General features: G+C 44.7%; 1 protein-coding gene across 1 annotated transcript; it reads right to left on the bottom strand.

Moving 5' to 3' along the window:
• Positions 1–5,344: 5,344 nt before the first annotated feature.
• On the bottom strand, positions 5,345–16,923 carry LOC134984076 (gastrula zinc finger protein XlCGF17.1-like). The gene is made up of 3 exons (XM_063949714.1): positions 16,861–16,923; positions 9,504–9,558; positions 5,345–6,192 (listed from the first exon to the last, which is right to left on the bottom strand). The coding sequence occupies exons 1-3, from the start codon at positions 16,921–16,923 to the stop codon at positions 5,426–5,428; spliced, it is 885 nt and encodes a 294-aa protein (XP_063805784.1). The 3' UTR covers positions 5,345–5,425.
• Between the last annotated feature and the right edge of the window lie 215 nt (positions 16,924–17,138).

Genomic DNA, 17,138 nt, shown 5'->3' with positions numbered 1-17,138 from the left:
TGTGGATGCTGGGACTCCGTAAGGACCACGGGGAATAGCGGCTCCGCAGGAGACTGGGCACAACTAAAGAAAGCTTTAGGACTACCTGGTGTGCACTGGCTCCTCCCCCTATGACCCTCCTCCAGACCTCAGTTAGAATCTTGTGCCCGGCTGAGCTGGATACACACTAGGGGCTCTCCTGAGCTCTTAGAAAAGAAAGTATAATTTAGTTTTTTTATTTTCAGTGAGATCTGCTGGCAACAGACTCACTGCTACGAGGGACTAAGGGGAGAAGAAGCGAACCTACCTGCTTGCAGCCAGCTTGGGCTTATTAGGCTACTGGACACCATTAGCTCCAGAGGGATCGAACACAGGGCCCGACCTCGATCGTCCGGTCCCGGAGCCGCGCCGCCGTCCCCCTTACAGAGCCAGAAACAAGAAGATGGTCCTGAAAATCGTCGGTAAAAGACTTCGGTCTTCAACAAGGTAGCGCACAGCACTGCAGCTGTGCGCCATTGCTCCTCATGCACACCTCACACTCCAGTCACTGATGGGTGCAGGGCGCTGGGGGGGGGGGGGCCCTGAGCAGCAATATTAACACCTTGGCTGGCAAAAAAATCACAATATATAGTCCTAGAGGCTATATATGTGAAAAATACCCGCCAGAATTCCAGAAAAAAGCCGGAGAAGCCCGCCGAAAAAGGGGCGGGGCTATCTCCCTCAGCACACTGGCGCCATTTTTCCCTCAGCTCCGCTGGAAGGAAGCTCCCTGGCTCTCCCCAGCAGTGTCAAGCTACAAAAGGGTAAAAAAGAGAGGGGGGGGGCACTAAATCTAGGCGCAGTAGTGATATATAAGCAGCTATAAGGGAAAATCACTCAGTTATAGTGTTCATCCCTGTGTTATATAGCGGTCTGGTGTGTGCTGGCATACTCTCCCTCTGTCTCCCCAAAGGACTTTGTGGGGTCCTGTCCTCTGTCAGAGCATTCCCTGTGTGTGTGCGGTGTGTCGGTACAGCTGTGTCGACATGTTTGATGAGGAGGCTTATGTGGAGGCGGAGCAGATGCCAATAAATGTGATGTCACCCCCTGCGGGGCAGACACCTGAATGGATGGACATGTGGAAGGAATTACGTGACAGTGTCAACTCCTTACATGAAAGGTTTGACGACATACCAAATATGGGACAGCCAGCTTCTCAGCCCGTGCCTGCCCAGGCGTCTCAAAAGCCATCAGGGGCTCTAAAACGCCCGCTACCTCAGATGGCAGACACAGATGTCGACACGGATACAGACTCCAGTGTCGACGACGATGAGACTAATGTAACTTCCAATAGGGCCACACGTTATATGATTGAGGCTATGAAAAATGTGTTGCACATTTCTGATATTAACCCAGCTACCACAAAAAAGGGTATTATGTTTCGGGAGAAAAAAACTTACAGTGGTGTTTCCCCCATCTGAGGAATTAAATGAAGTGTGTGAAGAATCATGGGCTTCTCCCGATAAGAAACTGGTAATTTCTAAGACGTTACTGATGACGTACCCTTTCCCGCCAGAGGATAGGTCACGTTGGGAAACATCCCCTAGGATGGATAAAGCGCTCACACGCTTGTCAAAGAAGGTGGCACTACAGTCTCCGGATACGGCCGCCCTAAAGGAGCCTGCTGATAGAAAACAGGAGGCTATCCTGAAGTCTATATATACACACACACACACACACACAGGTATTATACTGAGACCAGCTATTGTTTCAGCATGGATGTGCAGTGCTGCAGCTGCGTGGTCAGATTCCCTGTCGGAAAATATTGATACCTTAGACAGGGACACTATATTGCTAACCAAAGAGCATATAAAAGACGCAGTCTTATACATGAGAGATGCACAGAGGGATATTTGCTGGCTGGCATCTAAAATAAGTGCAATGTCCATTTCTGCCAGGAGAGGGTTATGGGCTCGGCAGTGGACAGGTGATGCAGATTCTAGAAGGCACATGGAAGTTTTGCCTTATAAAGGTGAGGAGTTGTTTGGGGATGATCTCTCGACCTTGTTTCCACAGCGACAGCTGGGAAGTCAGCATTTTTACCCCATGTTCCCTCACAGCCAAAGAAAGCACCGTATTATCAGGTACAGTCCTTTTCGACCCCATAAGGGCAAGCGGGTTAAAGGCGCGTCCTTTCTGCCCAGAGGCAGAGGTAGAGAAAAAAGCTGCAGCAGACAGCCAGTTCCCAGGAGCAAAAGCCCTCCCCCGCTTCCTCTAAGTCCACCGCATGACGCTGGGGCTCCACAGGCGGAGCCAGGTACGGTGGGGGCCTGTCTCAAAAACTTCAGCAATCAGTGGGCTTGCTCACAGGTGGATCCCTGGATCCTTCAGGTAGTATCTCAGAGGTACAAGCTGGAATTCGAGACATCTCCCCCCCCCACCGTTTCCTCAAATCTGCCTTGCCAACAACTCCCTCAGGCAGGGAGGCTGTGTTAGAGGCAATACACAAGCTGTATTCCCAGCAGGTGATAGTCAAGGTGCCCCTCCTTCAACAAGGACGGGGTTACTATTCCACAATGTTTGTGGTACCAAAACCGGACGGTTCGGTGAAACCCATTTTAAATTTGAAATCCTTAACACGTATATAAAAAAATTCAAGTTCAAGATGGAATCGCTCAGGGCGGTTATTGCAAGCCTGGATGAGGGGGATTACATGGTATCACTGGACATCAAGGATGCTTACCTGCATGTCCCCATTTACCATCCTCACCAGGAGTACCTCAGATTTGTGGTAGATTGTCATTACCAATTCCAGACGTTGCCGTTCGGTCTGTCCACGGCACCGAGGGTATTTACCAAGGTAATGGCCGAAATGAGTTTTAATTATCCCGTACTTGGACGATCTCCTGATAAAGGCGAGGTCCAGGGAGCAGTTGTTGGTCGGGGTAGCACTATCTCAGGAGGTGCTACAACAGCACGGTTGGATTCTAAATATTCCAAAGTCACAGCTGGTCCCTACGACACGTCTACTGTAAACCGACAGGGTGGCACGAGAAGCAGGATGGCAATGGCAGAAGCCACAAGGATTCTCCGATGGGCGGAAAATCATGTGTTAGCACTGTCAGCAGTGTTCATTCCGGGAGTGGACAACTGGGAAGCAGACTTCCTCAGCAGGCACGACCTCCACCCGGGAGAGTGGGGACTTCATCCAGAAGTCTTACAGCTGATTGTAAACCGTTGGGAACGGCCACAGGTGGACATGATGGCGTCCCGCCTAAACAAAAGGCTAGAAAGATATTGCGCCAGGTCGAGAGACCCTCAGGCAATAGCTGTGGACGCTCTAGTGACACCGTGGGTGTACCAGTCGGTTTATGTGTTCCCTCCTCTTCCTCTCATACCCAAGGTACTGAGGATAATAAGAAAAAGAGTAAGAACTATACTCATTGTTCCGGATTGGCCAAGAAGAGCTTGGTACCCGGAACTTCAAGAACTGATCTCAGAGGACCCATGGCCTCTGTCGCTCAGACAGGACCTGCTGCAGCAGGGGCCCTGTCTGTTCCAAGACTTACTGCGGCTGCGTTTGACGGCATGGCGGTTGAACGCCGGATCCTGAAGGAAGAGGGTATTCCGGAGGAAGTCATCCCTACACTGATTAAGGCTAGGAAAGAAGTGACCGCAAACCATTATCACCGCATATGGCGAAAATATGTTGCCTGGTGTGAGGCCAGGAAGGCCCCAATGGAGGAATTTCAGCTGGGCCGTTTTCTGCACTTCCTACAGTCAGGAGTGACTATGGGCCTAAAATTGGGTTCCATTAAGGTCCAAATTTTGGCTCTGTCGATTTTCTTCCATAAAGAACTGGCTTCACTGCCTGAAGTTCAGACATTTGTTAAAGGAATGCTGTATATTCAGGCCCCTTTTGTGCCTCCAGTGGCACCTTGGGATCTCAACGTGGTATTGGATTTCCTAAAGTCACATTGGTTTGAGCCACTTAAAACCGTGGATTTTAAATATCTCACGTGGAAAGTGGTCATGCTGTTGGCCTTGGCTTCGGCCAGGCGTGTGTCCGAATTGACGGCTTTGTCATGTAAAAGCCCTTATCTGATTTTCCATATGGATAGGGCAGAATTGAGGACTCGTCCCCAGTTTCTCCCTAAGGTGGTATCAGCTTTTCACTTGAACCAACCTATTGTGGTGCCTGCGGCTACTAGGGACTTGGAGGATTCCAAGTTACTGGACGTAGTCAGGGTCTTGAAAATATGTTTCCAGGACGGCTGGAGTCAGGAAAACTGACTCGCTATTTATCCTGTATGCACCCAACAAGATAGGTGCTCCTGCTTCGAAGCAGACAATTGCTCGCTGGATCTGTAGCACAATTCAGCTTACGCATTCTGCGGCTGGACTGCCACATCCTAAATCTGTAAAAGCCCATTCCACAAGGAAGGTGGGCTCTTCTTGGGCGGCTGTCCGAGGTGTCTCGGCTTTACAACTTTGCCGAGCGGCTACTTGGTCAGGGTCTAACACTTTTGCAAAATTCTACAAATTTGATACCCTGGCTGAGGAGGACTTTCAGTTTGCTCATTCTGTGCTGCAGAGTCATCCGCACTCTCCCGCCTGTTTGGGAGCTTTGGTATAATCCTCATGGTCCTTACGGAGTCCCAGCATCCACTTAGGACGTCAGAGAAAATAAGATTTTACTCACCAGTAAATCTATTTCTCGTAGTCCGTAGTGGATGCTGGGCGCCCATCCCAAGTGCGGATTGTCTGCAATGCTTGTATATGGTTATTGTTAAACTAAAGGGTTATTGTTGAGACATCTGTTGAGAGGCTCAGTTAATTTTTTATACTGTTAATTGGATATTGTATCACGAGTTATACGGTGTGATTGGTGTGGCTGGTATGAGTATTACCCGGGATTCAAAATCCTTCCTTATTGTGTCAGCTCTTCCGGGCACAGTATCCTGAAGTCTGGAGGAGGGTCATAGGGGGAGGAGCCAGTGCACACCAGGTAGTCCTAAAGCTTTCTTTAGTTGTGCCCAGTCTCCTGCGGAGCCGCTATTCCCCATGGTCCTTACAGAGTCCCAGCATCCACTACGGACTACGAGAAATAGATTTACCGGTGAGTAAAATCTTATTTTAAATGGTTCCGTAGTTGGGTAATGTCTAATATGTTCAACAAGAGCGGATTTATTTATCTCTCAGCATGAAAATGGCTTCTCACCTGTGAAATCGCTGATGTTTGACAAGAACTGATTTCCATGCAAAACATTTCCCACACTCAGAACAGAAGTACGGCTTCTTACCTGTGTGACTTCTCTGATGTGTAACAAGATCTGATTTCTGTGTAAAACATTTCCCACACTCAGAACAGGAAAATGGCTTCTCACCTGTGTGACTTCTCTGATGTGCAACAAGATCTGATTTCCGTGGAAAACATTTCCCACACTCAGAACAGGAATATGGCTTCTCACCTGTGTGACTTCTGATGTGTAACAAGATCTGATTTCCGTGGAAAACATTTCCCACACTCAGCACAGGTATATGGCTTCTCACCTGTGTGACTTCTCTGATGTGTAACAAGATCTGATTTCCGTGCAAAACATTTCCGACACTCAGAACAGGAATATGGCTTTTCACCTGTGTGACTTCTCAGATGTGTAACAAGATTTGATTTATGTGCAAAATAATTCCCACACTGAGAACAGGAATATGGCTTCTCACCTGTGTGACTTTTCTGATGTGTAACAAGAATTGATTTCAATGCAAAACATTTCCCACACTCAGTACAGGAATATGGCTTCTCACCTGTGTGACTTCTCTGATGTGTAACAAGAATTGATTTCAATGCAAAACATTTCCCACACTCAGTACAGGAATATGGCTTCTCACCTGTGTGACTTCTCTGATGTGTAACAAGATATGATTTATATGTAAAGCATTTCCCACACTCAGAACATGAAAATAGCTTCTCACCTGTGTGACTCCTCTGATGTGTAACAAGATTTGATTTATATGCAAAACATTTCCCACACTCAAAACAGGAATATGGCTTCTCACCTGTGTGACTTTTCTGATGTGTAACAAGATATGATTTCGATGCAAAACATTTCCCACACTGAGAACAGGAATATGGCTTCTCACCTGTGTGACTCCTCTGATGTGTAACAAGATTTGATTTCCATGCAAAACATTTCCCACACTCAGAACAGAAGTACGGCTTCTCACCTGTGTGACTTCTCTGATGTGTAACAAGATCTGATTTCCGTGGAAAACATTTCCCACACTCAGAACAGGAATATGGCTTCTCACCTGTGTGACTTCTCTGATGTGTAACAAAAGCTGATGTCTGTGCAAAACATTTCCCACACTCAGAACAAGAATATGGCTTCTCACCTGTGTGACTTCTCTGATGAGTAACAAGTTCTGATTTCCGTGGAAAACATTTCCTACACTCAGAACAGGAATATGGCTTTTCACCTGTGTGACTTCTCTGATGTGTAACAAGAGCTGATTTGTGTGTAAAAAATTTCCCACACTCAGAACATGGAAATGGCCTCTCACTTGCCTTAGCTGGCTGATGGGTAATAAGCTTTGTATTCTGTGTAAAACATTTGTCATCTATAGAACAGGGAAACACTGTATCTACTCTCAGAGCTGTAACAGATGCTCCAATATCAGAGTGATCAGGAGAACATTTCCCAGGATCAGAGAGACCAGCTGATAGAGCTGGATGTATAATTGGGGTAATGGGGTTATCTCCTGGAGAATCAGGTCTACTATCATTATCTTTTATGTCACAATCCGGGGATAACATTAGATGTCCTTCTGTGATATTCCTGCTTGTGTGTCCATCTGCTGGAAATAAAATACATTAAAATATAAAATGAGTAGACAAGACCGAGGGTGTTACAGGATACAATATATAATTCTATAACTGACATTTTTTTTACCTGTAATCATTAAAAAACAAAAAAGCTAGGATGCTTATACTGGAGATTCATCATGTGGGATTACTAGAGGTGACATGGACGCTGATGTGGGATTACTAGAGGTGACATGGACGCTGATGTGGGATTACTAGAGGTGACATGGACGCTGATGTGGGATTACTAGAGGTGACATGGACGCTCATGTGGGATTACTAGAGGTGACGTGGACGCTCATGTGGGATTACTAGAGGTGACATGGACGCTCATGTGGGATTACTAGAGGTGACATGGACGCTCATGTGGGATTACTAGTGGTGACATGGACGCTCATGTGGGATTACTAGAGGTGACATGGACGCTCATGTGGGATTACTAGAGGTGACATGGGCACTCATGTGGGATTACTAGAGGTGACATGGACGCTCATGTGGGATTACTAGAGGTGACGTGGACGCTCATGTGGGATTACTAGAGGTGACATGGACACTCATGTGGGATTACTAGAGGTGACGTGGACGCTCATGTGGGATTACTAGAGGTGACATGGATGCTGATGTGGGATTACTAGAGGTGACATGGACACTCATGTGGGATTACTAGTGGTGACATGGACGCTCATGTGGGATTACTAGAGGTGACATGGACGCTCATGTGGGATTACTAGAGGTGACATGGACGCTCATGTGGGATTACTAGAGGTGACGTGGACGCTCATGTGGGATTACTAGAGGACATGGACGCTGATGTGGGATTACTAGAGGTGACATGGACGCTCATGTGGGATTACTAGTGGTGACATGTACGCTCATGTGGGATTACTAGAGGTGACATGGACGCTCAAGTGGGATTACTAGTGGTGACATGGACGCTCATGTGGGATTACTAGAGGTGACATGGAAGCTCATGTGGGATTACTAGAGGTGACATGGGCACTCATGTGGGATTACTAGAGGTGACATGGACGCTCATGTGGGATTACTAGAGGTGACACCGACGCTCATGTGGGATTACTAGAGGTGACATGGGTTTTGCAATAATAAAACGGCAAAGAAGAGAAAGTGATGTCCTGTTTGCGCACTAATAAATAATATATAACCTTTATTAAGTACAGTAAAGTATGTAAATGAAATCAGTGATATATTAAACACAAAGGTAAATGTATAAAGGTGAATAAAGTAATAAAGAAACAAGTGTATTTGTTGTTACACAATCGGCATGTATATTATATTGGGTGATAACTGATTCAGTGCTGGTAATCCTGTTCAGTAAGAATATATTTATATATTACACCCATACGAGGACGGGCTAAATTACATTCAATTATATTGTGGCAGAGTTTCCTCCAGCGGTAATCTCAATGTAACATCACACTGTATGTATAAACACTTTATGGGGGGGATTCAGTTCATTGCAAAAACTCCCTATCCAATTACCCTTAAAGGTATCCAGATGTCACACACAGTTCCCATTACTGTTTTAGAAATTGGGAACTACGCAGCCGTTTTGGGTCCTATCTACGGCATGGTCCCCTGAATCTAGCTACCTCCCATGATGCATTGCACACGCATGGGCAGAAAACAGTTGGCGACATCCAGGCCTGTCATTAAATATAGGTATTTGGTGTGGGAAATCGTCCCTCTTGTTATATGGGTGTGCCTATCAGGGAATGAGGGCTCTAAGGCGGATTTGTTCCTTACAGAATGTGTATGACCTGTTTATACATGAAGATATTGATTATTGTATTATAGGGTGTAATGTCTTGGTCACCATGGTGACTGCCCAGCCAGGTAAGCTATCCTGTGTCTCTTTGGCAGTGTTGCTGTGTGACCTACAGGAAGTCCCAAGGCTGACACCCCACACTGCCCCCTCTCTTACTGGAGGCCATGAATAGCTGAAGGGGCTCTGACATCACAAATAACTGCAAGGGGTTAATAGCGACAAGTTTTATTGCCCCGAGATGCAAATCCCCCTGTCAATGTGATGGAGTGGGCTTTATTGTAACCTTGTCTTTGTCAGACAGCCAGGCACCAAAATCCGCAGGGGTAAGTGGGGAAAACAGACTGTTCTGTAGCCAGTCCCTTCATTCATATCACCCAAAGCTAGGCCTCAAGGGTGTCACCCATCAGGTAAAAGCAGAGGTTTTATAACGGCAAACCGAGGACTTTATATGTTATCTCAGATCACTTCCTGAAACCTGAGATACTGGAACTGTGGCGTCTTGGTTCCTGTCCAGGGGACTCCTCAGGCCAAAGTGGTTTGGACATGATAAGGTTCTCAGAGTGTGGTTAATACTGCTGGCCATTCTGTATGTAGTGTATATAGATTGTATTTACTGATGTTACATGTATATTCAGTGTGTGTAAAATAGAAGTATCATTTGTATCTGCTATTGTGTGTCCTGTGTGATCTGTAGGACTTGGAGAAGGAACCAGGGTGCCAGTTTGGCACATACATAGACCTAGGACCTTCACATTTGGTGGCAAGCAGTGGGTATTGCACAACTACACCTTCCCATTTGCTGATATAGAAGATGGACACCTATTAACCAGCTGGCAGGGGATCTATGAGGACTGTGTCCAAGAGGAGATAACCATGGATGGGGTATTATTGTCCTACTTCCTGACCACCAGTGGAGGGTGGCATCATGCCCCAGGCTGACCAGCATATTCAGCTGACAAGACAATTATGAATTATTGTTCCCATTTAGCAATTTAGAGAGTGAGGAGCTGAAATCTGAGAGCTGGTCTGTACCTTGTGGTTTAGAAAGGACATGTGTATCAGAGGCTGATAACCCAAGATCAGAGCGGGAACTAGATGGGGATATGTTGCGCTACTGTAAGCCCCATAAAAGTTTTGTGGACTGTAACTATGTCAGCACTAGGAGACATCCAAGCAAATGCTGATACAGTGGATGTTAGGAGACAACACTTGCAACCCAGTCTTCTCTGTGATGTAGAAGACTCAAGTCTAGCCAGCATAGCACAGAGGAGAGAAAGGGATAATGCACCTGGGGTCATGAAGGAGATGCCAGCAAGAGTAAGAATAGCATTCAGCCAGGCCCTCAGCCGGTCAGGATGGGAGAGGTGAGCGATCTGGGGAAGATGGAGGATCCTCCAGGTGACATCCAGCAATAATCCACTGAGGGGGCAACAGTGATGTAAGGCCCAAAGGATGGGGTAGGGGCTGTTGAGGGGATAGCATAAGAAGATCTGCAGATACCCCCTGCAGACAACTTCTGTGCTGTTGGTAACTGCAGACGGAGGTCCTCAACCGTTGCCTACCACTGCCAGGTTCCTGGACACGGGCCCGCTGATGCAGATTACGCTCCTTGGAAAAGTGATTTATAGTAAAAGGACTGAGTTCTCAGCATTAGTCCCAGTGCTTGGAGGGTTATATTATTACCATATGTCTCCTGCTTCTGATGGATGATGAAACCATCAGTATATGGACTAGAGCGGCAGGGATGTAAGGAGCATGAAGAGAGTTCCCTTTGTAAATACTCCATACAGGGAAGTTACCCATTGCAATGGCTGACATGGAGGATGAAGAGGGAAAACACTGCTGTCTCCATGCTTGCAGAAACCATTCCCAATATTCATATGAAGGCCCAGCGAGGGTACAAAGGTGACCCCTGTACTGGGCATCAAAGTGCCAAGGGGCCCCAAGCAACAATATTACTACACAAATTAAATGTGTAACACGCTGGCCGGCAGAGCAAAAATATGAAAAAACAAACAAAAGTGTCTCACCCATAGTGCATATGTGCAAAAGTAATCAAAGATGGCGCATGACGATGTGTGGCTCTTGCGTGTGATGTGCGGCGCTGGTGAGTCGGTATATGCCTTTCCTGGATTATGCAGTGGGCCCCTAGTAGAAGCCGACCCACCTGAGGAAGCAGCACTTGATTCACAGCAGGCGCAGCACATAAGCGGTAGGACAACATCTCTGCCCATTACTCTGCAGCACATACGTTACTTGCACTACACTCCCTCATTCATTGTGTGTGTCTAGTATCCACATTAACTCTTCTGCTGTCCTAACAATCGAGAGGTCATCAATAAATCTCAAATAAAGTGCCACTTCAGACCCGAAATGATCTTTTCTATGATAATGGGTACTATTTACAAGTGCCAGGCTGTGCCATGGGGTCCTAAGTGGCCCCAGCATATGCCAATACTTTCATGGCATCTACAGAAATGGCATTGGTTGTTTTACCAAAATGGTCTTAGGTCTGAAGTGGCACACTACCCGATTTAAACTGATGACCTCTTGGTTGTAGTAGACTGCTGCCAGATTTGTGCAAACTGAAGAAGTCAGCCTCCCACCCTGGGTCCCACCAGGAGGAGGCCTGCACCATCAGGCTGATGGCTTATCTTCAGATTTGAAAACCGGTCTGGTAGCCCAATACCTTTTAGTTTTTCCAGACCTGTTGGATTGGGACTGTTTGCCTTTACCCTTTCCATTTGCTTTTCCTTGATTCGGAAAGGACCGGAAAGCTGGAAACTAGGATTGAAATTTTGTGTGAAAGAAAACTTCACTTTCTTAGAGTCTGATTCTGACTCCAATATACTGTTAATTCCTTACCAAAAAAATATCTCCAGTAAGCAAAGATAAGACCCCAGAACCTTCCTGGATTCTGAGTCAGCTTACCATGTACATAGCCACAGTAAAACAATTTTGACGGGAAAAAATACTCGTATAAGCGTTGTCACCCATGTACATAGCCAACTCGCTGCTGTCTGGGAGGCCATTGTACCCATATCCAGGTCCACTTATCGCTGCCTGTTTGATATGTGCAATATGGGATCTTTACTCTAGATGCCACTAAAATATCCTCCTTCGATGCATCAGCCCAAACCATAGCTGGTCTAACGATTGTACAAGACAAAAGAAAAAAATGTTCTTTAGAAAACCATCAACTCTTCTATCCATGACATCATTTATTGATGTTGAAAACAAAAGTAATGCAGATTTTCGCACCAATCTAAGACTTGCGAATCTACTTTGGGAGCCACCTTCCTTTTTTTTTTTTTTAAACAGTCCCCAGCTGGACGAGGATAATTGGAATTCCATTTCTTGGAATACTAACTTCCTACTGAGCGTAACCCAAAATTTCCATCAGCTGTTTTGGGATGTTTAAACACAGTTGCCTTAGTCTTTAACACAGGCTCTGCTGCCTCTTCTAAGGATAGAATGGCTTACATAGCACTAATTAGCTCAGGTATGTCCACTGAGCTGAGACCATCTGCAGTGCAATGAGTCCTCATCCTCCAACGAATCCTCATCTAAATCATGTGTAGACTGTGAAGATGTTGTATCATGTCTATGTGATTTACTCACCACCAGCCTTTCAGCCTGCTTTTTTGAGAGTGATAAAAAGTGGAAAGAGAGGGTTGGCGCTGAGGGTGAAATAAAAGATTGATATTTATCTAAATAACACGGTGTGTTGACTTTATGGCGTCTCTGCTTTCCCCTTTATATTCTTAATGTTATTCCTCCAAAGAATTTCGGACAGTGCATGTAAAATAAGGATTGCAATGATTGTAGATTATATGTTGAACCCAATTACGGATGAATTATTGCTGTCTGGTTATTCTTATATGTAATTTATCTTAATAGATGTACCAAGCTTACACAATAAATGGTATAATGAAACCCATAGCAGTTTCTTTTCAGAAGATTTAGGAACCGCACATATTTCAATAGGGTAATCTCATGAGGTGGACGCGTACCTCAACTTAAACAATGAAAATTGATAGCAGACTTATCAACGTATCTTTAAGACAAGACCACGCTCCAATAAAGTACAACAAAACAGTGCACAGAATGGGTTCCTACAGTGCGTACCTAACTTACACTGGTTAGGTGTAATATCCTCATATAAAAGGTATCTTTCAAGTACAAAAGGGCGTACCAGTACTCACAGGTGTTCTTATATATTGCAGTCACATCAAGGTATCTTTGTCTTCTTTTCAAGAAGATGGAGGCTCATTTAAAAAGTATAACAAATTTTAATTAAAAAATCTTATAAAAGAATTACAGAGAATAAGTAAAGCATTGATTGCAGGAAAGCACCGTCCGTGTTAGGGATTGGGAGGACCAATATTCAGTCTACAAGAACCGGCATCTATAGGCTAAATATAGTAAAAACAATGGCCGTACCTTTCTCCCAAAAACGAACGTGTATTGTCCAGCAGGCAATGGTCCTAACCCAACGCGTTTCGAGTTTACTACTCTTTATCAAGGCTGATGGAGGACTGTGAAGAGAATGTATTTATATTAAAAATCCGGAAATTGGAGCAGATGACATCACTATACATTCTCTTCACAGTCCTCCAAACGGCATCCTACTATAAATTACATATAAGAATAACCAGACAGCAATAATTAATCCGTAATTGGGTTCAACATATAATCTACAATCATTGCAATCCTTATTTTACATGCACTGTCCGAAATTCTTTGGAGGAATACCATTAAGAATATAAAGGGGAAAGAAGAGACGCGCCATAAAGTCAACACACCCCGTTATTTAGATAAGTATCAATCTTTTATTTCACCCTCAGCGCCAACCCTTTCTTTCCACTTTTTATCACTTTCCTGTATTTTCTCTGGATCTTCTGGGATAGATCCAGATTAAAAGCGGGAGGCAGCAGAGATTTGAAGAGGAGCGTCAACGATTTTCCCAAAAAATCCTTTTCTGCTTTTTTGAGAGGCTGACAATTCCCTAGGTGTATAAACCTCAGAATGAATGTTGCATGTAAGGGTTAATAGGGAAACCTATCACTGGTATAAACTGCTCAGCTACATTGGATAATGTCTGTGCAAAGTAGCCCATGAAGGTTCACCAGAACCTGTGCCTGCCTCACTATACACGTGGGTAAGCGTTGTCGCGACCGGGCGGGGAGTTGTTGGAGCGACTCTAAGGTGCGTATAAGATGCTTTTTAGAAAAATCACTCAAAAAAAATAGTAATACTAAAATAAAATAAGAAAACTGATGGTTGCAAAAAAACAGCAGCCCTCTGACCATGGGTGGTCATTCCGAGTTGTTCGCTCGTTATTTTTTTTTCCGCAATGGAGCGATTAGTCGCTAATGCACATGCGCAATGTCCGCAGTGCGACTGCGCCAAGTAAATTTGCTATGAAGTTAGGTATTTTACTCACGGCATTACAAGGTTTTTTTTCTTTGTTCTGGTGATAGTAATGTGATTGACAGGAAGTGGGTGTTTCTGGGCGGAAACTGGCCGTTTTATGGGTGTGTGCGAAAAACGCGGGAGTGTCTGAAGGAACGGGGGCAGTGTCTTGGTGAACGCTGGGAGTGTTTGTGACGTCAAACCAGGAACGAAACTGACTGAACTGATCGCAGTGGCAGAGTAAGTCTCGAGCTACTCAGAAACTGCTAAGAAGTTTCTATTCGCAATTCTGCAAATCTTTAGTTCGCAATTTTACTATGCTAAGATTCACTCCCAGTAGGTGGCGGCTTAGCGTGTGCAAAGCTGCTAAAAGCAGCTAGCGAGCGAACAACTCGGAATGAGGGCCATGGTTCGGCTCCTGCCGCACCAAACAAAAAACTGATTTGCCTGAGCCAGGAGGCGGGGATATATGGACAGGCCCGTTGCATGCTGGGAGGCCGAAAGCTTTGACCATTTGTTGCAAATCCGCTGTCACTTCATCATATCCCAATGTTATCTTGTGGATAACCTGTAGACCCTGTCAGAGAAATAGATATATATCTAAGAGGATAGAATTTGATCGGTGTTGTTACACTGTTTTGTTGGCAGGTTACTTTATACTTTTGTCCCCATTGGTTTCTATAGGTCACGTGGACGAGGTTCTCTCCGTGTCTCCGGACGTAGCATTTGTCAGATGAAGTCCCTTTGATGCGCTGGAGTGCGACGGATGGCGACATGGACGGTTCCACCGGGTATATTAGGTGAGTGGTTGTATGTCTCTTTTGTTCTGCACCCTGATGAAAATGCCGCGAATACAGCATTGAAACGTTGGTACACTAAACCTGCCTGGTCTATTTATTCTGAGTGCCTCCTTGTATGGATTCTACATTACGTTACACCAGCTGATACAGCCTGGTTTGGAGGGCACCGGCTATTGATTCTTTAATATTTACTTCAGGTCTTCTTGAGGAGTGCCGCTTTACCAAAATCCAAAATATATATATGTATATGTGTGTTTATATATATATATATATATATATATATATATATATATATATACACACACACACACACACACACACACACACACACACACACACACACACACACATATATATATATATATATATAAAAAAGTACAATGACACGGGACGTGCACATGCGTGTAGATGGTGACACTAAAGTTACTGGATGATCATTGTGAATGTCTGAGGTATTGATACAATGCAAATTTGTTGAGATATTGTTTCTTTTTCAGATGGAACCATGGGTCGTGCACGTGATGCGACTGGCAAAAGGGAGCCATTGGTTGTGGCTGAGACCGGCATTTGTTTGTTGGTGATCCCTTGTAGACCATGAGTAGTATCCATCTACAGTGAAAGAAGCATGGACACCAAGAATCTCAGCGGCGGAACAGTGGGCGAAAGTAATCATGACAAATCGGGACCACAGGCATTTAGGTCGCCTAGCAACCACCAATCGTTCCAAACGCACCAGGAACTGCACCAACAGTACAATGCCGGACCCAGCCAAACAGTCCCACAGTCCCAGATCTGGTGAACTGGAGGGCCACGTGAGATGTGGTGGCACGTCAGACTGGTGCTCTTAAAACCAATCCAAGCCTTCGGTCACTGTTCCACCGCTGAGCGCATACCTAAAGGTTAACACTAATGCTATAGCTGTTTTTATGGTAATTATTTTGGGCAATAGAGTAGGACCTGCAGTATAGTGGGGTCCCTTGTCGGGGGCTGCAGGCTTAAATGCATTGAGCAATACATGAACTAAAACGCCACTGTTTATTATGGTTAGTTAATATAGTGAGTGCAAGACACATTTATGTATGTAGTAAGGCTACTGGGAGACCTTAGATTGAGCAATATTGGATCTGGTCATTACATTCCCTAAAGTCATAACCTCAGAACTGCACAGAGCAGGAACTATTATTCACAAGTAATTAGGAATGTGTTCATCATGAACAAGTCCACAATTACTGTCTGAAGGTTACACAATTATTTCAGGTCTACACAACTGATATTTGAGGATAAAGCCTTTAACAGAAAACACCCCTGAAGAAGTCACTATTGAAGAAACGCGTTGGTTGATTTAGAGTGAATTGGAGTGGATAAGAACAAGCCCGCCCATGCAAGGGTGACAACAAGTGCAAAATGCTTGTCTTATGATTATACAGATATGTACTTGTGATAAGCTTTTAATCTGTTTTACTTGAAGTTCTAGATTCAAATTTCATTTTATTTCTGAATCTTATACGAATTGTATTTGGTGAGCTCAGGTCTACTGTATAGCAGGAAATATTTCATACCTGCATCATCTAACAAAATGCATATAAATTAGGCACTCCACAAAAAACAATACTAATTATATTATATACACATTTATATATAATCACTAATAATAAACTTCTGCTTGTTACTTTTCATAACATTCTAGTTTGTGTGTAATAACTCTCTACATGTGATATTTGTCATGGATAGCCTTGTGTTAGAGTCTCCCAACTGACAACAGGGCTGATGGAGGAGGAGGGTGTAGGATAAGAGATTGCTGTAGTGACTGAGCAAGGAGAATATGTGACTTCTGTAATAAGTGTTTATTACTCACCTGTGCTGATATCTGTAGGGATCTCCTCCTCCTTACACTGCTGATCACCCCTCACATACGTCTCTTCTTCTCCCTCTATATCTTCTGCCTTCATATCAGTCACATACGTCTCATCTTCTCTCTCTGTATCTTCTGCCTTCATATCAGTCATATACGTCTCTTCTTCTCCCTCTATATCTTCTGCCTTTATATCAGTCACATACGTCTCTTCTTCTCCCTCTATATCTTCTGCCTTTATATCAGACATTCTTCCTAAATTACCCAAAAAATAGGATTTTAATACCTACCGGTAAATCCTTTTCTCTTAGTCCGTAGAGGATGCTGGGGTCACATCAAGAACCATGGGGTATAGATGGGATCCACAGGAGACATGGGTACTTTAAGACTTTCAAAGGGGTGTGAACGGACTCCTCTCTCTATGCCCCTCCTCCAGACTCCAGTTATAGGAACTGTGCCCAGAGA

Source organism: Pseudophryne corroboree (assembly GCF_028390025.1).
Source record: "Pseudophryne corroboree isolate aPseCor3 chromosome 3 unlocalized genomic scaffold, aPseCor3.hap2 SUPER_3_unloc_34, whole genome shotgun sequence".
Lineage (NCBI taxonomy): Eukaryota > Metazoa > Chordata > Amphibia > Anura > Myobatrachidae > Pseudophryne > Pseudophryne corroboree.
The sequence above is the reverse complement of the archived record's forward strand: the minus strand, read 5'-3'. Positions and strand labels throughout refer to the sequence as shown.